Below are 24,300 nucleotides of genomic sequence, written 5' to 3' on the forward strand. Positions count from 1 at the left end.
CTGGCTTGGCTGCCTGCGAGGCAGCAGGGGTACCTGATGTGTCCTCCTAATGTGTCTCGGACACTGTAGTGCAGTGGGGACTGACTATCCTGTCATACTCTTGTCACCGCTGCTTCGTCCGTCGTGGCTTCTGGCTCTCTGGTCGTGCCATCTCGTTTCTGAGGTATCGGATGCTTCCTGTGCTCAGGATGCTTCCTGTGCAGGCACTGCACCTCTCATTTCACCGAACCAAAAGAAGCGAGATGCAGTAGATTTTCAACAAACACTGGCTGAACTAAGCCAGACAGACTGGATTTAGAGTTGGCCAGTCTGAGTGCTGCTCCCTAAAGCTTGAGGGAGCCATCCCTCTGCAGGCCCTGCTGCCCAGGGGAGTCAGGGTACTGGCCGGACCTTGAGGTGAGCACCGAGTACCAGAGCTGTGTAAGAGGACCACGCTGGCACTCTCACTGTGCCAGAGGCCATATCACCAGCGTGTGCTCTGATTAAACCTCATCTCTGTGGGGGCCAGAGCAATACCACAGTGGGAAGGGCATTTGCCTTGCATGCAACCAGCTTGGGTTTAATCCTTGGCATCCCGTAGGATATACTGAGCACTGCCAGGAGTGATTCCTGAGTGCAGAGCCAGGAGTGACCCCTGAGCATCGCCAGGTGTGACCAAAAACAAAAATAGGGGCTGGAGCGAGATAGCACAGCGGGTAGGGCATTTGCCTTGCACATGGCCAACCTGGGTTTGATTCCCAGCATCCCATATGGTCCCCTGAGCACTGCCAGGAGTGATTCCTGAGTGCAGAAACAGGAGTAAACCCCTGAGCACCGCTGGATGTGACCCAAAAAGGAAAAAAAAGACAAAAACGAGAATAAAAACAAATAAAGCTCATCTCTGTGCCTGAGACAGAGAGGGACTTGGCTTGCAGTCACGCACCATGCTTAGGACTGACCCAGAGCTGACACCCTCAGTCACCCTTGAGCAACCCCACGCAGGACTAAGGCACTGGGGGCTGCCAGCACCTCTCCTAGCCCACCGCTGCCACCTGGGCCCTTCTCTAAGGGGCCTGCAGGTTGCATTGTCACCGCCCACACTGCGCGATTCTTTGGTTGGGTGTGAATAGCTGATGTCACAGAAATCGAGCTTGAGTCCTGGGAGAGCACTGTCCCCAGGGTGGCGTTAGAGTGAATGGAAATGGACTCTCGGGGAAGGTTAAGTCAGTCCACAGACCTCAGAGGTCTTCAGAGACCACAGTCTACAAGATGATCCTAAATGGTGACGCATTTGAAATTCAGGGCGAGAGACAGGACAGTGGGGAGGGTGCTTGCCTCGCCAAAGCCCTCTGGGGCTGGACCCCCGAGCATTCTGCCAGAAGTAATTCCTGAGCGCAAAACCAGGAGTAACCCTGGAACCTCACTGGGTATGGCCCCAAACAAAACAAAACAAAAATAATAATTAAGGGACATGCCCACCTCTTCATTCCAACTTATCTCTGTGCCCTCCCGCCAGCACTGGTCATCTCTCTGTCACCCCACCCAGCAACAACACATCTAGGTGATCATTCTCACCCACTTCTTGCATTTTTTTTATCTGCTTTATGCAAATATGATAATGGTAGATAACTTCATTCCTTCATTCATTCCCCCTTTTCTTTTTGGGCCACACCTGGCAATGTTCAGAGGGGTTACTCTGGCTCTGTACTCTGTACCCAGGAATTACTCCCAGCATGCTCGGAGGACCTTACAGGATGCAGGGTATAGAACCCGTGGGCAAGGCAAACCATGTTCTACCCACTGTGTTATCGCTCCGGCCCCTCTTTTCCTTTCTTAAAGGAAATATAATTAGCTCCATTGTTTCTAACTTTGTTATTTATTCATTTATTTTTTTGGGTTGGGGGCCACACCCAGCAGTGTAAGGGGTAAATCCTGGCTCATTAATCAATCCAAATGGGCAGATTCGGGGAGGGACCCTGTGGGATGCCAGGAATTGAACCCAGATCTGCGGTGTGCAAAGCAAGCACCTCACCTGCTATACTATCTCTCTGGCCCCTTCACTTTGTTGCTTTTGTGTAAAAAAACTTTCTAAACCTTTTAAGTGAAAACCTTGACATTTCAGCCTCACTGGTGTATTCTGCCAACTTGTGTGATAATGATGTTCAAGTTTTAAAGGTTTCGATTGTCTTACAATTCAACCCCTCTCTTTGCACTGACACTTGGCTCCCTCCCGGGTTCACTTTATCCTTCTAGTATAAATAATGCTACTCGAGTAACCTAGGCCCCAGGTATTTCTGACATGCGTATTTATCAGCGGAATTGATTCCCGAATGAGGGACTGCTGTCTCAGAGGGGGACCTTGTAGTTAGATAACCCCCAGCTCACATATTTCTAATTCCAGTGTTTGAGAGTGCTTCCTAAAACTGCAAATCTCTATGAAGAATTGAGTTCTGTGAATATATATTCACATATATATGAGTATACACATATATATATATATATATATGTATATTGGATTTTTTGGTCATACTTGGCAGTGTCCAGGGGTTACACCTGGCTCTGCACTCAGGAATTACTCCTGGAGGTGCTTAGGGGACCATATGGGATTCCGGGGATCAAACCCATATCGGTTGTGTCCAAGGAAAAGTGCTCTCCCTGCTGTACTATCACTCTGGCCCATGTTCTGTGAATATTTAAAGAAGTCCCTTTTCTATAGAAGACTGTAACAAGAAATAGAATCAATAAGGATGATAATCCCCTTGTTTGAGATGACCCAGACTTATATGAGAGCCCTGGTGAGGAATGGTGAGCTGGGCCCTTTATCACTTTTTTGCTGGTCAAAGTCCCCATGTGTCCCCCTGCCTAGGCACATTAGCACCATCCCTTAGACAGCAACAGAGTTCCTAAGAAGGTCAAGAGCTGCCTGACTCAGTCAGTGGCTGGGAAAATGGTCGAGACCAGCATTCTTCAGTCCTTTACTCCGGTGGAGGTGCTGGTCTGCCCACTGGTCCATGGCTGGCATCTCCAATCAAGGCAGACCAGTTGTTTCAAGCTTCTGACACTTGCAGACTGGCACAGTCCGTGGAGTGGTGACTAAGGAACGCTGGCGTAGGCTTTGGAATTAGACCTGGTCCACGCAATGACCTCTTCCAAAGCGAATGACTGTCATACCATTTGGCAGGTTTGAGTTTCCCCCCAGACTCCTAGAGGTGGGGTGCGGGTCTCTAGGGCTAAGGAGAGTCTAATGCGGAACAGCATTACTGAGCACAGGCTCCTCTTTGCCTTTCTGAAAATAGCAGAGGGTTGGGAAGGAAAATCCTGAAGTCCAGCCCAAACAGCCAAAACATATGTTCCAATTTCCATATATTATAAGTCTGAATGCTCTACTCCTTAGAAGAGGGACTAAAGTCTGCTTACACATATTTTACACATATTTCTACTATGCTTTATTGTTTGGCTTCCCAACTATATCAGAGTGAAAACACAGGGACTAAAGTGGTTGAACTAGGGACTGGAATGATAGTATAGTGGGGAGGGCATCTGCCTTGCATGTGGCAGATCTGGGTTTAATCCCTGGCATCCCATGGGGTCCCCTGAGCATCACCAGGAGTAATTCCTGAGTGCAGAGCCAGGAGAACACCTGAGCATCGCTGGGTGTGACCAAAAAGGACAAAAGAAATAAAGTTGTTGAACTGAAGACACTATGGAAAAAGACATTTAAAAATGACTATTTATTAAAAACAGCAGAAGCATTCAGGATGGCTCAGGCCATCAACAGTCAAGAGTCTCTTGGCATGAGTAGAAGTAAGAGTTGAGAACAGGTTGGGGCTGGAGAGCTATTACAGTAATTAAGCTTACTCTACCTTGTTCGCAGCTGACCCAGGTTCGATCCCCAACACTGTATATGGTCCCCCTAGCCCTGCTAGAAGTGATCATTGAGTTCAGAGACAGGAGTAAGTCCTGGACACCACTGGATGTGATCCAGCCCCCCAATACTCCCTCAAAAAAGAAAAGAAAAGAAAGGGTTAAATAGCACACTATTATAGCAGACAAGGTACTTTTTTAGTACCACCCCTTTACAAAAGAATCGAGTCTTCTCAATAATACCTGTGACTTTTTATAAATATGTACATAAAGAATGTAAAATACAATTTTCCAGGTAAATTTCTGTTACCTGGAAAATCAATAAGTCGGGCCATTTAACACCAATATTTATTGGTATCCTCCATTGTGCTCAGAGCTGGACCCCTCGGAATGCATAAGGCCCCCCAATTCTAGGTACAGAGAGTGCTCAGACTCACGGGGTCTGGCCAGGGGGTCTTGGGGCCGGTTTCATCACTGTAACTGACTTTTATCTTAGAGCCTTCTTGGGTTCTATGATGTCCCTGCCAAAGGAGGCAGGATAGTAAAATGACTGAAGCAGCAGCAAATGTAAAGTATACAAGTAAATAAAATAAATAAAAATCCCTGGGACTCTGGAAACCTGGTGGATCTACTTGGAATTTCGACAGTAACGAACACGCTGGACTGAGTCTCAACTGTCAGTCTTCCACAGTGAGTGTAATTTACTTTGCTAATTTCACAACTAGATTATGTTCTTTCAGGGATAATAGGAATCATAAATATGCCATCGTTGCCTGCATTCATATCCATTTCATAGCCTCACAGGCTTAAATAGAGGAAATACATTATAAAACACAAATTAATTGCACTTATTTCCTAGATGTATTAAATTTTTTTTGTTTTGTTTAGTAGAAGTACTAACTTTGAGACACCAAAATAGAGATGGCACTGAATGACTGAATTTAAGTAACTACATCTTGGTATGATGGAAACATAATGCTAACAGTAGTAATAGCACTACCACATTAGTTCATTTATTTAGTGCTTACTCTTAAGTATCATGCTGGGAGTTTTTAATATATTACCTTGAATCCACCCAATGACTTTTCAAAAGCATAGCTATTAGTCCTATTCTGCGATGGAGGAAATGGAGGTTTTAGAAGGTTAATTAACCTGTTCACATGATTCATGTCATTATTTTAAAGGAACTGGACTCAATCTTGGACATCCTTACTCCTTCTGCCATCTTTGTGAGATGTTATTTGCTTAAATTCAGTGAAGAGACACACAGAATCCCACCTGTATGCAGAAATAATCTTACCTCTTGGGCATAAGTTTTCCTACCATGGAAGGTGGGTGTGTGACAAAGAGGCTTACACCACAGTATGAAAATAAAAGGGCAGTTATGTGACTAATTTCCAAAAGTAGATATAGTAATCATGGGACCTCTCATCCCTTGGTTAAATATACTCTGTGAGTACTTTCTATAATGTCTTTACAGGTTTTACCTTGGCATAACCACTCAGAACAATTTGTTCTCTAAAATATAATATGGAATCCTTATCTTGCCCTGCCATCTCCAGAACTTAACTGAGCACAATAGTGCTAGACGTAATATTCCTCAAAACAACAATCTTCAAAGTTCAAAGGTACTTGCACAGACCCTCAGTGACACTCAACATTGATGTGTGTGTGTGTGTGTGTGTGTGTGTCTTCAGCATTCCAAACAAAGTTAGCAGCATCTTTAGGAAGTTTTACTAAAGGGAGAAAACAGAATCAGACACACAAGTATGAAAACGAAGGTCAATGAGAAAATTCAAAGTGTAATCTGGTTTCTTTTCTTTTTTTTTTTTTTTTATGGGGCGGGTGTTGAGCCACACTTGGCCATGGTCAGGCTTACTCCTGGCTCTGTTCTCAGGACTTACTCCTGGCTTTGTACTCAGGGAACCCTATGGGATGCTGGGGATCAAACCGGGGTCAGTCACGTGCAAGGCAAGAACCCGACCGGCTATATTATCTCTCAGATCCCTTAGCTATTTAAAAAAAAAAAAAACTTTGAAATGCTCCTTTCACCCTATTTGCAACAACTATAGCCACGCGGTCAGCTCTACTGGCTTCAAATAGACTTGAAGATCATTAGAATTCAAATCCATTCAGTGCTGCTTCACTTTGGTAATTTGTCCCGTTAAGATTAAGTAGTGTACTCTGCACCTACTTTAATGATATAGCACATGGGTAACATTTTGACTCATTTAAGGCCATGTTTACTGACAGGCATAATGCACACATACCCACCCCCACACAACCCCGTCCTCTCCCCTCCCCTCCCCCCCCCCCCCCCCCCCCCCCCCCGCACGCCCTGGCGCTTACAGCACCCTGCACCTTCCAAGAGCCACAAGAAATAGTGGCTACAAACCAACACGCTGAATTTTCCAATGGAAGGTTCCAATTGTGAAATCACAGATAATTATGTATATTAAAAAATGGGTAGAAGTCCATTTCAATGAAGAAAACTAGACCCAAGGTCACCATCGTGTACCCCCTCAATCCCTGCTCCATCATCCAGGACAGCCCAGCCGACTTCCAACCGGCCTTTGCGTGGGTTTTCATCATGATCTGAGTCCATTTCTCTCCCACTTCTTGCCTCCTCTCTCTACCGAGGATGGCAGAGCTGTCGGGACTGGAGCACGGGGCGGGGGGGGGGGGGGGTCAGCAGAAGCAAGAGGAGGGGGCGTGCCTGGAGGGGGGGGTCTCAGGGATAGCCTGTGGGGGATGCAAGCGCCCTCAGTCTCCAGGACCCCCGGCCCGGGGAGGAACGGGAGGGACGCGGAGGGGGCGGCTGCAGAGGCAGCCCGAGGGGGGGAGGCACAGCTTCTTTGGGGAGGGGGATGGGGTCCCAGTCCACAATGAGGTCATCCCAGCGCCCGGAAGTGACACGGCATCACCTGCTCGGCGCGCCCCGCCCCTTCCCGCGCCGGCCCCGCCCCCGCGGCCGCCGGGAGGCGTCGGGGGGCGTTTCTGCGGGCGCCGCGCCGGGTGCCGCGACGCTGCGGAAGGGGACCCCCGCGCGCCCGGCACGGCCCGCTCCAGGGACCACCCGGGGCCGCCCCGGCCGGCCCGGCGGGGTGCAGACGCGCCAAGGGGTCAACCTGATGGGTCTCGGGGTCAACGGAAGAGCGGGAGGGGCGCCCCGGCGGGGCGAAGCCCCCGGCCCCCCGGCCCGCGGCTGAGGCGCAGGAGGGCGGCCATCTTGGCCGCGAGGGGCGGGCCCGGGCGCGGCGGGCGCCGCGCGATTGGGGGGCCCGGCCGGAAGTGACGCGGCGGGCCGGAAGCGGCGGGGGCTCCCGGGCGCGCTCCCCCCGCGCGCGCCGGCGCCCCCGCTCGCTCCCCGCCCCCCGCCTCCTCTCGGGCCGGCTCCCCCCCGCGCGCGCGGGCCCCGGCCCGCCTCCCCCCGCCCGCGGAGCCGCGGAGAGAGGCAAGATGGCGGCCAAGTCCGATGGCGGCGGCGCGGGGGTGGGCTTCGCCCAGCTGCGCGACCTGGACGAGGCGGCGGGCGGCGACGAGGACGGCGAGCCCGGCGGCGGCGGCGGCGGCGGCGGCGGCGGCGGCGGCGGCGAGGAGCCGGGCGAGAGCAGCTCGCTGCACATCTGCCACTGCTGCAACAGCTCGTCGTGCTACTGGGGCTGCCGCTCGGCCTGCCTGCGCTCGCTGCTCGGGCCCAAGGCGCGCCGCGCCCCCGCCGCCGCCCCCCACGCCGCCGCCGACGGGGGGTCCCGGCCGCCGCCGCCGCCCGCCGCGCGCCGCCCCCCGACGCCGCCGCCGCCCGCGCAGCGCCCGTGGCTCGACTGCCTGTGGATCGTGCTGGCGCTGCTCGTGTTCTTCGGGGACGTGGGCACCGACCTGTGGCTGGCCCTCGACTACTACCGGCGCGGCGACTACGGCTGCTCGGCGCTCACCCTCGCCTTCGTGCTCGTGCCGTCGCTGCTGGTGCAGAGCCTGAGCTTCCGCTGGTTCGTGCAGGACTACACGGGCGGCGGGCTGGGCGCCGTGGAGGGGCTCAGCAGCCGCGGGCCCCCCATGCTGGGCGCCGGGCACGGCCCCCGCGGCGGCGCGGGCGCGGGGGGCTCGGCCACGCCGGGGGCGCAGCGCCTGTGCCGCCTGTCCGTGTGGATCTGGCAGTCGGTCATCCACCTGCTGCAGCTCGGCCAGGTGTGGAGGTAAGCCGGCGCGGGGGCCGGGGGGCCGGGGACCGGCTGGGGGGCCGCGCCGCCCACGCCCCCTCCCCCTCCCCGCGCCGCAGCCCCCGGCCCGGCCCGGCGGGGCCCCGCACGGCGAGGGCGCGCGGCGCGGCGCGCGGGGGACGCGGGCCCGGCCGGGGGCAGGGCAGGGCGGGGGACGCGGGGGTCGCGCGGGCCCGGCCGGACTAGGGCAGGGCTGGGGGATGTGGCGGGACGCGGGCCCTACCGGGGGCAGGACAGTGCAGGGGTACGCGGGCCCGGCCGGGGCAGGGCAGGCCGGGGGCACGCGGGGCTTCCCGCAGCTGGGCGGCGTGTGTGTGACCCGGGCCGTGGACGCCCCGGCCAGCGGGGGGCGGCGCCGGGTGGGGGGTCCCTGCCCGGGAGCTCGGCCTACACAGTGGACGTGCCCGAGTGCCCGGCCCTCCCCGGGCCTGAGCGCCTGGCCTTTCTGGCTGGCCCTTCTGGCTGCGTTTGTCAGCAGGTAATTTTTCTAAGCTTATAAGGAGAAAGGGGATAGAATGGGGGGATGTGATTCATATTTACTAATTTGGTGTGGAGCCTGGGAGGGGGCGTCGAGTATGCTTGCAAAGAGGATTCTCAAGCCCACTCTGAGTCAGAGGGGGTGCTTGGTACTGGGGATCCCCCGGCGTGTTTGTTATTGAGGGTACCTGGGGGTTTTGGTATTGGGGGTCCCCAGCGTGTTTGTTATTGGGGCACATGGCTTGTTTGGTATTGGGGATCCCCGGGCGTGTTTGGTATTAGATCCCTGGGTATGTTTGGTATCGGGATACCCAGGTGTGATTGGTATCGTGGGTACTCGGGTGTTTGGTACTGGGGGTTCCCCGGGGGTGTTTGGTATTGGGATACCCTGGGTGTTTGGTATCGGGGATCCCTGGGACATGATTGGTACTGGGGGTCCCTAGGCGTGTTTGGTATTGGGGTACCCCGGGGTCATTGGTATTTGGGTTCCCCAGGGGTATTTGGTATTGGGGGTACCCAGGTGTGTTTGGTACTGGGGATGCCCGTTCTTGGTGTCCTTGCAGTTTGGTGTGCTGCCCAGAGGAATGGGGAGGAGAGTGGGAAGAGGGACTGGCTACTGGGGACTGTGGATGAGCATTTCCTAGGAACCTTCTCCCCCCTCTACGGCAGGGCTACCCCTCAGTCCTGCCGGGTGTGAACCATCTGAATACTTATTGGGAAGATTTTGGACTTCCTGCAGTTGGGATTTACGTTCACAGCGTGGGTTGATTTGTTTGTGGGTCACATTTCATGATGCTCAGAGGATATCCTGGTTCTACACTCAGGAATTACTCCTGGTGGTGCTAGGGCGGCCTGTGGGATACTGGGGATCGAACCCAGGTCTGCCGAGTGCAAGCCAAGCACCTTACCCCATGTATTATGTCTCCAGCCCTAACAGCTTTTAAAAGCCCAGATGATTCCCTCCTACTCACCTGATCATTCTCTAGGTAAAATGGAAGTTTTAAATTTGGAGGCTTAAGTGAAAGTACGTTTTAAGTGCAAATTTGTCTCTTCTAGTTTAAAACAATTTTGTGCTCTTGTTTTTCCTGGTCTTCCTTTAATTTTCAAGGTCGATATAGGTGTGTATGTGTGTGTGTGTGTGTGTGTGTTTAATAAGGATGCCTGTAATTTTGCTACCTGAATTGTTAGTGTATTGTTTTTTTGTCCTTTGGCAAGACAAGAATAATGTCCCTAAATGTTTCATAAAGTTGTTATTAAAAGATATTCTACTGCACTCCAGAAATTTCTTCTAACATAGCTATACTGAGGCAGGGTTTACGTTCATATGTTTTTCCCAGTAAGTTGGTTTTGCTTGAAATACTCTAGGAACTGGCTCTGCTCTCTAGCACCGTTATGGCTGGGGCCGTGTGGCATCACATGTGAGACTTTGGCACAGACTCTGCCTTCGCTTATTTTAACCTGCAAATGACTTGCTGATGCTTCTAAGGGTCCGATATCTCAATTTCACTGCATGCCTTTTGGGGTTACGCTTGCTCTCTCGATCATGTTTGCTGCTTTCATGTGGTCATGGGACAAAAAGGTTGGTCATGTTCCAGAACTTTTAGAAGGTTCATGCCCTTGTGTGTGTGTGTGTGTGTGTGTGTGTGTGCGTGCATGTGTGCGCGCATGCATGTGCTTCTGTGTGTGTGTGCGCGCACGCATGTGCACGGGTGCTTCTCTCTCTCTCTCTCTCTCTCTCTCTCTCTCTCTCTCTCTCTCTCTCTCTCTCTCTCTCTGGGGGATCCAGGACCTCACGGGTGCAGGGCAGGGCTCAGTGCCTGAGCGCCAGTGGCAGCCTGAAAGGTCTGGGAGTTCTACTGTGTGACTTAGCCATGTTCCGGGAAAGATGTGGGTGCAGCCAGGCTGCCTGGCCGAGCAGCAGGCGAGGAGTACCTGTCTTGACCCTCCTTCTCTGACTCGCAGTAGAATCCGATTAGCCTTGCCTGGCTGCAGCAGGGCATCACGCAAAGTTCCTTCTCTGGCTGCCAGCTGGGAGACAGCCCTGCCTGTTGCCTTTCCTGTCCAGACAGGAAGTTCAGCCTCTTTCCCCGGCAGCTTTGCAGAGCCTAGGGAAGTAGTTTTGGGGGCATCTGGCCCCCTTGGGTGACAGTGCTGGTGCCCTGTGCCCCTTGGAGAACACAGTGCCCGGAGGTCTGGCCCTGGCTCTGTTTTCCAGGTGCGTTCCCTGGGGATCGCAGGTGGATGAGTCACTCACAGGAAAGTGAGTCACTTGGGCTCGCTCTCCCACGGTGTTGTTATTAGAAAGTGAGATCATTTTCTTGGAGGTCTGAGCTTATTTGCACACTGCAGTGTTGTGTCTCCTGAGCCCGAGGCTGTCCTCTGCGCTGGGGTCATGTTCCCCCTTCCTTCACTCCTGTCTGCACCTCCTGTTCTCCAGTGCCAAGCAGGACTTCCTTTCCGCACGCTTGCTGGTGGCTCTTTCTCCTGGACATGGGTGGAGCGGGGGTCTCTGGTAAAGGATGGAGAGGAAGAAGTTTCATGAGCACAGGGACGCCAACTGGTGGTCTTGAGTGTGTCTTAGGGTTATTTTCTCTTGCAGGACCTCAGTCACATAAGAAGTTGCTGGGCCAGGTGAGAGACTGCCCCCCTTCCTCCCGCTGCCCCCCACCCCAGAGCCCAGCACCTGCAGGGGTGTCTGGAAACGCTCTGAACTGGACTAGTGGGCCCTTTGCTGGGCTCTGTGTGGGCCTGAGGAGGCCCGGGGCGTTGAACCATGACAGATGCAACTGTAAGTTCTGAGAGACCTGTGGGGCCTGGTTTGGGATTCTCCCTGGGGCCAGGTGGGCTCCATTTGGAGGCTGTTGCTGGGTCAGCGTCACCCCGGGGAGTCGAAGGGCTTGTGCTTTGAGGCTTGTTCTGACCAGGTGACCTTGGAACTGGAAGTGCCCAGCAGTGCCTGACACTGACTTGGGTGTGCTCCGAGGGTGCCCTCTGTTTTCCCTTTGCGCAGGTGTGCGTCTCATTCTTTTTAAAAATGTGGGGAGACTCCCAGGAGGTGTTCAGGAGGTCCCTCAATGCTTGGCCAGCCTGGCCTGCAGTTCAGTGTCATGACCTGAGGTTGTCGCGTTGCTTGGGGACTCCACGGTGGTGCCCATCCATGCACAGAGCCTTCAGGGCACTATCTGGGCATGCCTGGGGGACCGAGTGCACTGGGAGCTGAACCCTAACCGCTGGCCTGTCCTGGGCCTGGAGTTTGAACCTCAAGTTCAGAGCCACTTTTACTGAGGGTGGTTCCCTTCTTTCTTCACCTTTTTGTGCCCCAAGAAGTAGTGACAGGCCTTAATCTCTCTCTCCTTCTCTCCACCTTGGCTTATAAAATTGTCCATAATACAGTTGTTCCAGGCTTTTGGTGTTCCAACACCAATCCCACCACCATTGTCCCTGTTTCCCCAACCACCCCGGAGCCTTCCCTTTCAACAGGCACGCGATAGTTTGTTTTATATCACTTGTTAGAACTAAATGGCCAGAGGACTTATCAAAACTACTTCAGTACTTTAGAAAAATTGTGAAAATAGTCGTATCTTACCACTGATACGACTTATCTTGCACGCTGCAGTGTTGTGGAGGAGTCTTGTAGGATTTACTAAGCTGTTTGTTCTTAGGTGAGTCTGTGGTTGCTGATTGGGTGTCACTGGCTTTTACCTTACTTTCTCATCTCACTTGCTGTGCCCCCGTGGAATTTCAGTACTGTGAAACTTGTAGGTGTTGTGTGGCCGCGTGTGCAGCCACTCGACCCACAAACGTCAGGCTCTGTGGAGCCAGGACGCGCCTGCAGAAATTCTTGGCAAGGCAGCAAGGTTAGGCTGTTGTGTGTTGGCAGTGTGTGTGGGGGCTGCAGCAGGGCTGAGACTTGGCCCCTCCAAGGGTGCCCCGAGTTTTCAGCAGGTGTGGGGGTGGTCCTGGGTTTTAGCCGCTTGGAGAGTCAGTCATGAATCTGAAGAGCAGGCTGGTGGGCGAGTTGGTGTGGCACCCGAAATACCCATCTTACAGCGTCAAGGTTGTCAGAGGCATTGGACAAGTGATCTGTAGCGTCCCCGAGCCAGCCTCGGTTTGTGATTTAATAATGTGTCGCCTTCCAAAAGGGCCTCCCCTCAGGGGGCCGCCCCCAAGGCCCGGTGTGAGGACTCCAGAAAGCTGCCATTTACTTGGTACCATACAAATGAAATTGCTAAGCGCTTATAAATTTAACGGGATTCTGATGTGAAAGACACTCATTGAAGATGTTTTGAAAGGACATTTAAGAAAGATTCATCTGAGAAAAGTCAAATATTTTTGAGTTGTCCAGAAAAAGTCCTTGGGAGTATTGAATCTGTGTAAAGTCTCCAAGTCTGCTGTCTAGAGTGGTGCTGGGGACCGGCCCGGGGAGCAGGCTGGTGTCAGGAGCCAATGCCAGGGAAGTGAAAGGCCGGGTCTGTGGGGGAGGTGCATTCATCAGCAGAGGGAAGAAGGGGGATTTGACAAATGGTATCTGATCTATTGATTACCCTATAGGGGAGGAAGTGGTCTTTTCCTTGTATAAACACCCTCAAAGGGTTAAAGATGTAAACATGGATTCATTTGAAAGCACCAGGAGACCCTGTAGGCTCATTTATAATTGTTCAGTAGACAAAGCCCTGGATGCCGTCAGAAGGGGCCTGTGTTTTGGGGGTCACACCTGGCGGTACTCTGGGCTTACTCCTGACTCAGTTCAGGGACCATTCCTGACGGCGTTGGGTGATTGTATTGGGTACCGGGGGTTGAACACTGGACAGCACGTGCAAAGCAAGCATCTCCCCCCTGTGCGCTCTTGGGCCCCAGAGGGTCCCTGTAATGCCTTGTCTCCGTGATGTGTGAGGTGGATGGTCAGTGGTCAGGAAGCCGGTTCCCTGTGCTCTCCTTTTCTTAGGGCTAGTTGAATAAATATTTGACATCTGTGATTCCCTTTCAAGGAAATAGGATGAAAATTCCTGCAGAATAATCTAGAAAGGAGATATCAGAAGTGTATTACAGAAGTCTAGCACCCTGGAATCCAGTTAGGTGCATATCGGAAATCACAAGCACTTTATTTCTGTCTTCTAACATCATTTGCTTTGATTGGGCCAAGTGTTACCCCTGAGATCCATCATTGACATGAGCTCAGGTAGAAGTAGTGGTGTACTGGTGATACCGAGGGTCTCAGGAAGAATCCCCCCGCTGTCCTGACCCCAGTGAGCTCATGGTCTGGTAATGCCTGCCCTCCAGCCAGAGTTCTCTGTTTGTGGGGCTGGAGCAAGAATACAGCGGTGAGGGAGCTTGCACGAAGTCTACCCGGGTTTGATCCCTGGCATCCCATATGAGCACTGCCAGGAGTGATCCCTGAGTGCAGAGCCAGGAGTAACCCCTGAGCCCTGCTGGGCGTGGCCCCAAAACAAGAAAAGAAGTTCCCTGTCTGTGTCTTTCTGTTTGGTATGAGGGTGCCAGGGGTCACTTCCACGCAAGGCAAGAGCTCTGCCACTGAGCTACATTTCCGGTCCGGTCCAGAATATTTGTATTTGACGCTGAAAGATTTATGAATTGTGCCGGTGAGGAATCGGGGACAGCTCACAGGGCTGGAGCACATGCCTTGTTGGGGAAACCCTGGTTCTGTCCCTTGCCAGGACTGGTCCCCAAATAAAACCCACATCATTGCCTAAAGCGCTTCGTGAGTGATGCTCAGGGACTGGGACGGAGCCTGAGGACAGGACAGGCCTCCAGTGAGTGCCCTGGAGCTCATGCACAGGCACACGTGTGTTTGTGTGTGTGTGTGTGTGTGTGTGTGTGTGTGTGTGTGTGTGAGAGAGAGAGAGAGGGGGGTCAGGCTTGTCCTTTGTGAGCTGTGGTCTCGTTTGCCAGATGAGTCAAACGGAGCAAACACAAGGTTCCCTCAGGTTTACAGAGTCTGAGTCTGTGGCTGCCCATGCTCTGAAGTTTGAGGGACGGTATTTCAGACAAGGTTTTGAACAATTCAATATTTAAAAGTTCATAGTTTTCCTAATATCTGCTATGAAGTCCTGCCATTTTATTTTGACCTATAGATACATTCTCATTCCTTCCAATCACTTTGCTTCTTTTATGGGCATTTTATGTCTCTGTAATGTTAAAATTCATGGCACATTAGACTTTCTGAGGAACTTAATTCTGCTGGTTTGGTAGCTGATTTTGTGAATTTGTGGTTTTAGCCAGAATTTAAGTATTTCAAAGTAGTCCCTTTTGTAATCTGGTTAAAACTTTTACTGTTAGAGTGAGTGAAAGTGATGCATTTATCAGTTACATGTTTAGGAGGCTTTCTGTATTGTTTATTAAGGTTAATTTTATTATTAGGAAAGGATTTTTTTTTTTTTTTTTTTTTTTTTTGCTTTTTGGGTCACACCTGGCGATGCACAGGGGTTACTCCTGGCTCTGCACTCAGGAATTACCCCTGGCGGTGCTCAGGGGACCATATGGGATGCTGGGATTCGAACCCGGGTTGGCCGCGTGCAAGGCAAACGCCCTACCCGCTGTGCTATCACTCCAGCCCCTATTAGGAAAGGATTTTGAAGTCTCCAGCGATTTATTATTTGGTATGTGTCTTTAATGTTGAGAAGTTAGTGGGGTTTTTTTTTTTTTGTTTGTTTTTCTGGTTTTGGGGTCACACCCGGCGATGCACAGGAGTTACTCCTGGCTCGTGCACTCAGGAATTACTCCTGGTGATGCTTGGGAGACCATATGGGATGCTGGGAATCGAACCCGGGTTGGCTGAGTGCAAGGCAAACGCCCTACCCGCTGTGCTATCACTCCAGCCCCAAGAAGTTAGTGTTTGTTAAAAAAAAAAGAAAAGAAAAACTACCTCATTTTTTTTACTAAATTAAAATTTTTTTCATAGTATTTAGATTAGTATAGAGTACAGATCGTTTTTGTTTTTTTGTTTAAGTTGAATTTTGGGGAGAGCTGGGATTTGCTCTAAGGGGTCAATGAATATTGTAGCAGTGATATAAAGCCTTCTGTTTGTTTTTGAGCCATATCCAGCAGTGCCCAGGGGTTACTCCTGGCTGTGCACTCAGGGATCATTCTTGGCAGTGCTCGGGGGACCATAGGGAATGAGGAGGGTCCAGCCCGGGTTGGCCGCATGCAAGGCGAGCGTCCTACCTGCTGTACTGTGTTCCGACAGGGCACACCAGTGCATTTCTGCGTAGAATTTAACTTTAGATTTTTTTCCTTTCTAATGTGGGTAGATCAGATGTTTTGCGTTGTTTTTCAATAGACCTTAAGCCACAGACGTTTTGTGTGCTGTTAACAGTCTTTCATACATATACATATAAAATGTGCTTTAAAATCTGGAGTATCAAACAGGTGGTTAAAAAAAACTTTGTTTTTAATGGAATACTTTTTTTTTTTTTTAACATGAGGAATCAGCTTCTGTTTTATCTTGGTCATCAGGTTTTGAGCCTGGGCTGGCTGCCCGGTCCTCATTGTGATGGGGAGATTGAGTATCCGGCTCACAGGAAGGGGACAGAGCAGGTCTCGGTGGTGGTGTTGGGGGGGTCGTTTACCCGGGGCTCAGGAAACAGAGACTTTCTCTCCCACTGTCTGCCCCTTTTCCTTGCGTCTGGACTATTCGGGGCACATGAGGGGTCAGAAGGAACCGGCCGGGCTCAGACCCGGGTCTGTGAGTGAGCAGCCGTGCCCCTCTCCTGTCAGCTGTCATGGCATGATGAGAGGCCACAGGCTCGTGCAGGAGGCCCAGTTACTGGCCAGCCACAGGCTTAGGGCCCTGGAGCCGTGGGGAGCTGGGCCAGGGGGCTCGTCTGTGGTCCAGTCTTCGCCGCGGGTGCTTTTGAGCGTGCTGAGAAGTCCAGAGCGTGGGACTGTACATGCGTGTTTCTGTCACAGGTCGCTCTGTCTCCGCGTGTGTCACATCCGTCCTGAGGGCGCCCCTTTCCACACTTCTCAAATACCAGATTATTAGAATTACTCTACATGGCTGCAGTAACGTTAGCTCATCTGAAAAAATCAGCAGGAACTCATTCCATATATTCATTCCATAACACTCCCAAAGCATCTGCTAGAGCCTCAGTGGTGCCAACCATCTCTTTTATAGTTCATCCCCCTCTGAACAAAATGAATCATAATTCATGTATTGCTCTTGTTTTGTTAACTTAAAATGATCTCTTCTCTCTGTCTGTCTCTCTCTCTCTCTCTGTCCTCTCTCTCCCCCCCAGAGGTGCTCAGGGTTTATTCCTGGCTCTGCACTTAGGGGTCACTCCTGGCTCGGCTTGGCAGACTGTGTGAAGCGCCAGAGATTGACCGTGGGTGCACCGTATGTGGGGCGAGTGCCCTCCCCCTCTGTGCTGTCTCACAGACTCCTACTGCTGACTTCTGCAGAGTCAAGGCATATTCTGGGGGTGGGTGGTGAGGCGCGGTGTGTGTGTGTGTGTGTGTGTGTGTGTGTGTGTGTGTGTGTGTGTGTGTGTGTGTGTGTGTGTGTGTGTGTGTGTGTGTGTGTGTGTGTGTGTGTGTGTGTGTGTGTTGGTGGTGCAGGGATTAAACCCTGGCCCTCACCTCTGTGAGGTGCGTGCTCTGACACTGAGCCACCTCTCTAGCCTTATTTCCCTTGTTTTGAAGTGCTTGATTTTTTTCCCTTGCAAATTTCGTTTGTCCTTTGGATGGTAAGCTTGAAGTTTCATCTAGGTGCTCAATCATTCAGGCCTCGTTATCCGATCAAAAGGACTGTTTTCTGTTTTTGCTTTGCTGCTTGCTGTTTGCCACTGTCGACACAGGGTTCCGGGCTGACTGGCTGTTTCTCAGGCTGTGCTTTGTCTCTTGGTCATAGCCCTGTGGCCAGGTCTCTTGGTGTCAGACTTGGATTTCCGCTTTGGGGTCAGCGGCCTCCTGGGGCACCTGAGCAGAGGGGCCCTGTTTCCCAGGAGGCTCCGCAGCCTGCTTATCCTGGTCTGGCTCCAGGACAAAGTTGTGGGTACGAGGAGGTTTTCACCTCTTACCAAGCAGCTCAAGAGCCTTTGCTGCCCTGGGGCTGCGTGTGTGGACGCGGAATCTACCCTATTTTGACGAATATGGGCACCATGGATTTTGAATGTGTTGAGAGTTTGGCCTCCCAAAGTTCTGGAGGGAATATCCGTCTGGTTTGATTTCTGTGTTTGTGACCGGAGGGGAAGGGCCATGGCGGTCAGCAGAGATGACCAGAGTGGGGCGAGGCCTCCCAGAGTCATGGGGTGGGGGGAGAAAAGCACCGTCTTAGGCGATCCATGCGCGCTTTGTGTACCTGTGATGTGGGCAAGGAGATCGGCTTCCTGGGCCTGTTAGTCACGTGCCTGGTGCTGGGGTTTGGAGCAGAGGCCGCAGCCCACTGGCTCCTGTTCCGATCGCTGTCCTGCGTGCAGGAGGCGCCTTGTGCTCAGGGCTTGGCTTCCCGGGTTGCACGCAAGGGGGATGAGACTCTGGAGGTGTCCAGGCCGAGCACGAGACCTGCGCAGTCGGAAGGCTTGCCCTGTGGGGCAGTGTGCCGGGCTGCTGGGGCACTCTCCCGCTCTCTGTGGTGGGTGCAGACACCTGTGGCTGCGAGATTCCTACAGGCCGACACCACGTTCTTGACTGTTCTCCACCCCTGAAGCTTCTGCATCATTAAACACCCCCCCACCTTCCATTGGGTCTCCTTTTTTTTTTTTGAGGGGGGGCATCACACCTGCCAATGCTCAATGCTCAGGGCTTCCTCCTGGCTCTGCACTCAGGAATCACTCCTGGCACTGCTTGGGGGACCCCATGGGATGCCGGGGATCTAACCCGGGGTCAGCCGCGTGCAAGGCAAACACCTTCCCCACTGTGCTGCTGCTCCCCCCACCCTGCTGTACTGGGCCTTATACTCCGCCCCACACACTCTAAGCATCCCTCTTTGCCTACGGCTGTAATTAATTAAAACTTACTTGTTTCCAGAGCTGGGCTGTGCACTTGGATTTCCGCTTTGGGGTAATCCCAAATCTGATGTTCGGGTCCACTGCAGGGTTGGGATTAGCAAGGTCTGGGGCGGTCCTTGGAATTCAGGGAGAGCCACCGCTGGGAGGTGGGTTTCTCCCAGCATTCACGGTCATCGTGGTTCTCCAGGAGAAGGGACTTGCAGGAGAGTTGCTGAAGTTCCTTTTGGTGTGGTGGCGCTGGCCTCCCGGAGGGGCGGGGCTGGATGCGTGGAGGAGGCTCTGGCGTCCCTCTCAGTGGTCACCAGCACTAGTGGGTTTGAGAGCAGCGTCGTGGCGTGTGAGTTGCCCAGTACTGGACTCGAGGCCCAGAGTAGGAGGCAGCATCAGAGCGGTAAAGCAAAGGATCAGTTCTTTGAGGGAGAATCGGCCTGGGAAGTTGGAAGTGCCTTCAAGGTCACGGTTAACCTGAGTCCGCTCCGTCGCAGGAATGCCAGTTTACAGGCAGTTCACTGTGCTGGGAAAATTGATCTTCAATCCAGACTGAATTTCACCTCTCGGATTTTCAGAGATGTTCTATTTGTTGAAATCCATGCCAAGGATAGGATTCCTAAGAAGAAACTGGCTCATGAAAGGGGAGAAGCGACCTGCTGGGTACTAAGTGGGTGTCATCAGAGACGGGTCGGAGGCAGCCGGCCACAGCCAGCCCTGACTACATTTTGCACGCTGCCAAGAGAGCACGGCGAGGGCGCCTGCCTCGTGCCGGCACATGCTGAGTCAGCTCAGATCCTGGACTCCGCAACACACCGGGCGTGTCCCTTTGAGACCCTTCTAGGAATCGCTGTGGCAGAGGAGAGACACCTGGGAGCTTGTGGCTGGGAAGCCCGGGGTGAGAAATCCCAGCGGAGGCGGTGGCAGCCACAGCTTGGCGCCTGGGTGGGTCCCCACAGCATGGAGCCTTCCGGTCTCTGTGATGTGCGTCAGGCGAGCAGGATCCCAAATTTGGCATTCCACTTGTCCTGAGGGCACAGCGCGGGCGTGGAGGGTGCTGCCCTCCTGCTGGGAGGCACCGCCTGCCGGCTGCCCGGCGGGAAAGGCATTCCTTCTTTCCTGCAGAGAGGAGCAGCCTCTCGGGGCTCTCCAGCGCCAGGAGGGCTGCTGTGCGGCTTCCCGTGAGGACGGCATCATGAGGCTGGAGTGGGAAGCAGGGGTGCTGCCCAGCTGGGAACACAGAGCTCTGGGCTCTGCGCCTGGCTCCACGGGGCCCTCGCCCTGTGCTTGGGACCTCAGGGTGCCTGCAGGTGCTCGTCTGGGGCTGACTGACACGGCGTTTGCCAGGTTCCTTACAGGGTCTCAGAGGGGCTTGGCAGGTATGTCGCTGGGCTTGTCCACCTGGCGTTTCTGGCTCCCCATCTCCGTTCCTGCCCACTCATCCCCACCATCACATGGGTGCGTGTCCCTGAAAGACCTCTGGGTCTGTGGCCACACGTGGGGGTGCGTGGGTTTGGGGCTGGACTACCCAAGATGTTTTTGTTTTTGTGTTTGCTTTTTGGGTCACACCAGTGATGCACAGAGGTTACTCCTGGCTCTGCACTCAGGAATTACTCCTGGTGGTACTCGGGGGACTATATGGGATGCTGGGAATCGAACCGGGTTGGCCACGTGCAAGGCAAGTGCCCTACCCACTGTGCTATTGCTCCAGCCACCCCATCCCCACCCCAAGATGTTTTTGTTCTGGGTGATTGGAACCTGAACGATTACCACCGGCACTAGCAGAATGGCCGTCTGTATGAAACTGCCACGGCACCATGGGTGACTGCTCCATCCTGCCCGGGTCACCTGGCTTGTTTCTTTCTTTGCCCTGCGGCTTTCACATCAGAGGTCACTCCACTGCCCACAGGGCTGCTTGGACGTGAAGCCCCTGTCGGCCAGTGCCTGTCCACTGGAGGAGCGGGCTTGGGGACAAATGTCAGGCTTCCACAGGTCTACTCATACGTGTGAAAATCTTGTCCTGTAAGCGCCCAGGAGCCCCCACACTTCCAGGTGACCTTGTGTCATGCCCATCTTGCCTGAGGCAGGCGCAGGCTTCTGGGGCCAGGGGCCTGTTTTGTGAATGGAGGAGACAGTCCTTGAGTGAGTCGCAGCTCTCGATGGGAAAGTTCCAGGGTAAGTGCCGGGATTCTCCGCGCGAGGCTTTGGGGCCTTTAACTCCATCTAGCAAGTGCAGAGGCCTTTCCACCTCACCGGAGCCCTCCACTCTCCGGCATGCAGGGCTCACACGTGCAGCAGGGCAGGTGCGGATTTTGGTACTTGTGGAGTGTGATTGTCGTGGATCTCAAATTAAGATTCATCTGCGCCTACAGGGAACAGGAAAAGAGCAGCAGTAGCCAGGCGACAAGGCGGGGCTGACGGGTGGGATAAACAGGCGCTCAGCAGTGTAAACAATCTGTTTTCCTGTCATGCTTGGTTTTTAAGGATGATCGGGAGAAACTTCCAAATTCAGTAGAAGTATGAACGGCAGTAGATACGTGGTGTGGTATGGCAGAGAGAGGACCGTAACTGAGAGAGCGGATGTTTCAGGGGCTCCAGCCAGAGTGCAGAAGGGGGTCCCGGCACACGAGTGCTGTGAGGTGCAGCCTTGGTGAGGAGACGCTCGTGGCACCATGAGACTGGGGTGCTGGGCAGTGGTACCTGCCTAGGCAGAATGTCACCGTAGAGCAAGCTGGTGGTGTGGACAGAGACATCCCCTGTGGAAGTTTCCAGAAGCCAGGGTCTCCTCCACAGCCTCTCCTAGCCTTTGGGTGCGGCTGAGGGAGGCAGGCGGCTGGGTGACAGTGAGAAGAGGCCATTTCCTTTGGAAGCTTTCTTTGGGGCCATAGCTGGCAGTGCCCAGGGCTTCCTCCTGGCTCTGCACTCAGGGATCATTCTGGGTAGGGCTTGGGGGACCATCTGGGGTGTTGGCCTCAAGCAAGGCAAGCACCTCACCCGCTGGACTATCTCTCTGGCCCCTCTTTCGGAGACTTGTGATTTATATTTTACTGCAGTAATTTGAGGTCTCTACCACGCCAGACCTCTGCCTCACGTAACCTATACAAATGAATAAATCATCCTTCGCCATAGTGTCTTGCTGTGATAAGCCAGCCAGCCCCTCCTTTTAATCTGTGAGGTGCAAGAACTGTCAGCTTTTAGAAAGGGTCAGCTTATTACATGTGTGATTTATTCTAAATATACTTGAAATCACTGTATCACTGCTCATTGATTTGCTCAAGCGGGCACCAGTAACGTCTCCATTGTGAGACTTTTGTTGATACTGTTTTTGGCATATTGAATATGTCACCGGTAGCTTGTCAGGCTCTGCCGTGCGGGCAGGATACTCTCGGTAGCTTGCAGGGCTCTCCCAGAGGGACAGGAACCGAACCTGGGTCAGCCGTGTGCAAGGCAAACGCCCTATCCTCTGTGCTATTGCTTCAGCCCTTAAATAAAATATATGGAAGCAATGCAACTTGAGGTTTTTGTTTTTCTTTTTATTTTTGGGCTTTTTGGGTCACACCTGGTCATGCTCAGGGATTACTCCTGGCTCTGCTCTGCACTCAGGAATTACTCCTGGCAGTGCTCGGGGGACCCTATGGGATGCTGGGAGTCGAACATAAGTCAGCCGAGTGTAAGGCAAATGCCCTCCCTGCTGTACTATCACTCCAGCCCATAACTCGAGTTTTAAATAACATTTCTTCACATAAAGTTTTATCCAGTGCAGATGGCCCGTGTGGTGCCTTGTGCCTGGGGGTGGTGTGAGTTGTTGATCTTTGCCCACACCTGAGCGTATGGAGCCGGAAGTGCCTGTCCTTGGGGCCCATGCTGGCTGTCCTCTGGGGAACCGCCCCAAAGGCACAACTTCATTTTTCTTTCATAAATCTAATTATACAGACCTAAAAAAGTGTGAAAGTTGTACTTAAATTTAGAAATTCACACTAAAATTTTTTTATGTTACTAACCTAATGGACTCTGGTATGGAAATAATCACTGAGGGTGTAGTCAGATTATCAGAAAAGTCTCTGTGAAGCATCTAAATTTACTGACTTAATGTGAAACTGAAACTAAAATGTTTTCATCAAAACATGCCAGTATGTTTTATAAGCTCTTACTGAAATCCATAAAATATTTAAGAAATAGAGACATACGGCTCTGGCATTGAAGGTTTAGCAGTCAACTGCTGTAAGATATTTGCTCTGTTAATTTTGACTATTATTTAGATCACATTTTCTTAACTGGCTTTCAAAAATTAGATTATGAGAAACTGTAAAATAATGTGTTTACTTATTTAGAGGTTTCTTAATAATTAATATTCCTTTACATAATATCCTCATCTGTTGACATTGTGCCAGGGTTCCAGATGAGGACCCTTCTTTGCTCTAAAAGCCAGGAATTTGTGGCCTGAGTAATTAGCTCTTCTCAGATGACTGTTCTTTAGAGCTCAAACTACAAATTGCAACTTGAATAAAAACTCTACATTGAAACCTTTAACAGAAGCTATGGAGTATTATAGGTCAGACATATGCTGTGTGCGCTAAATTGTTTCATTTATCTCGTTGTTGTAATTTTATTTTTTAATTTTTGAGGAGTTTGGTGCCATACTCATCTGTGCTCAAGGATCGGTCCTGGTGGGACTCGGGGGACTAGTCGAGATGCTGGGGACTGACCCCGGGTCCACCTCGTGCTACAGCAAGGGCCTCAGCCAGGCCTCGCTACCTAGAGTTTTGTAGGGCCCTGTGAGCGTGTCTGACCATGACCAGAGCAAACTCACTTCTGTCCCGGAGTCAGGCCCAGAGTCAGTACTCTGGGCACGTGGTATGTTGTGCATACTTTGTTTAAAACTGCATTAGGGGCCGGAGTGATAGTACAGCGGGTAGGGCCTTTGCCTTGCATGCAGCCAACCTGGGTTCAATCCCCAGCATCCTAGATGGCCCCCCAAGGATGGCCAGGAGTCATTCGTGAGTGCAGAACCAGGAGTAAGCCTTGAACATCTCCAAGTGTGGCCCAAAAAGCAAAAAATAAAAATTATTATTATTTTATTTTTATTTTTATTTATTTATTTATTTTTTGCTTTTTGGGTCACAACCCAGCAATGCTCAGAGGTTACTCCTGGCTTTACACTCAGGAATTACTCCTGGCGGTGCTTGGGGGACCATATGGGATGCCGGGGATCGAACCCGGGTCGGCCGTGTGCAAGGCAAACGCCCTACCCGCTGTGCTATCGCTCCGGCCCCCAAAAAATAAAAATTAAATTAAATTAAAAAATAAAACTGCATTTGGAGCCTTTTCCATTTTTTTTCATAAGCCCACCTGTGTGTCTTCTGAAATATTTGCTTTAGCGACTGTATAGTCTGGTTAGTCAGCACAGGCCTGCAGCTCTCCGCACTGTAGTTTAGTTTGGAGTGATGATTTTTCAGAGTTGGGCAGCATAGACCAGAAAAGGGCAAGTACTGGTGGAATGCTGAGGAGTTGGACTCGCACCCACCTTGGAAAATGTGGGAAGGGCAGTCAGGCTGGACAGCAGCTCCAGGCTCCCTGCAGCCTTGCGCACGTCCATCTGCTGGGCAGCCATGAGGGGACCCAGTGCTCAGGGGTCCTGGCCGCACTGCTCCTAGTGAGACGCAGCTGCTCCAGCCCCTGGCAGCTCAGAGCCAGACTGCGGGGGCATCTCGGCAGGGCCGGGAGTGAGAAGAGAAGAAGCGATGTGCAGGGGGAGTAAGTCCCCCTTCAGGGATGGGGCCCCAGCCCACGGTGAGGGCAGCGTTCAC

General features: G+C 52.4%; 1 protein-coding gene across 2 annotated transcripts in view; it reads left to right on the plus strand.

Moving 5' to 3' along the window:
* Positions 1-6,841: 6,841 nt before the first annotated feature.
* XKR6 (XK related 6) overlaps positions 6,842-24,300 on the plus strand; it is a 91,548-nt gene continuing 74,089 nt past the window's right edge. For both annotated transcript variants that reach the window (XM_055141998.1, XM_055142005.1), the window contains exon 1: positions 6,842-8,039. In XM_055141998.1, the coding sequence (XP_054997973.1) occupies positions 7,303-8,039 (737 nt within the window). In that variant the 5' untranslated portion in view covers positions 6,842-7,302. The remainder of the gene's footprint in view (positions 8,040-24,300) is intronic.

The sequence above is a fragment of the Sorex araneus genome, chromosome 1 (genome assembly GCF_027595985.1).
Source record: "Sorex araneus isolate mSorAra2 chromosome 1, mSorAra2.pri, whole genome shotgun sequence".
NCBI classification, from domain to species: Eukaryota; Metazoa; Chordata; class Mammalia; order Eulipotyphla; family Soricidae; genus Sorex; species Sorex araneus.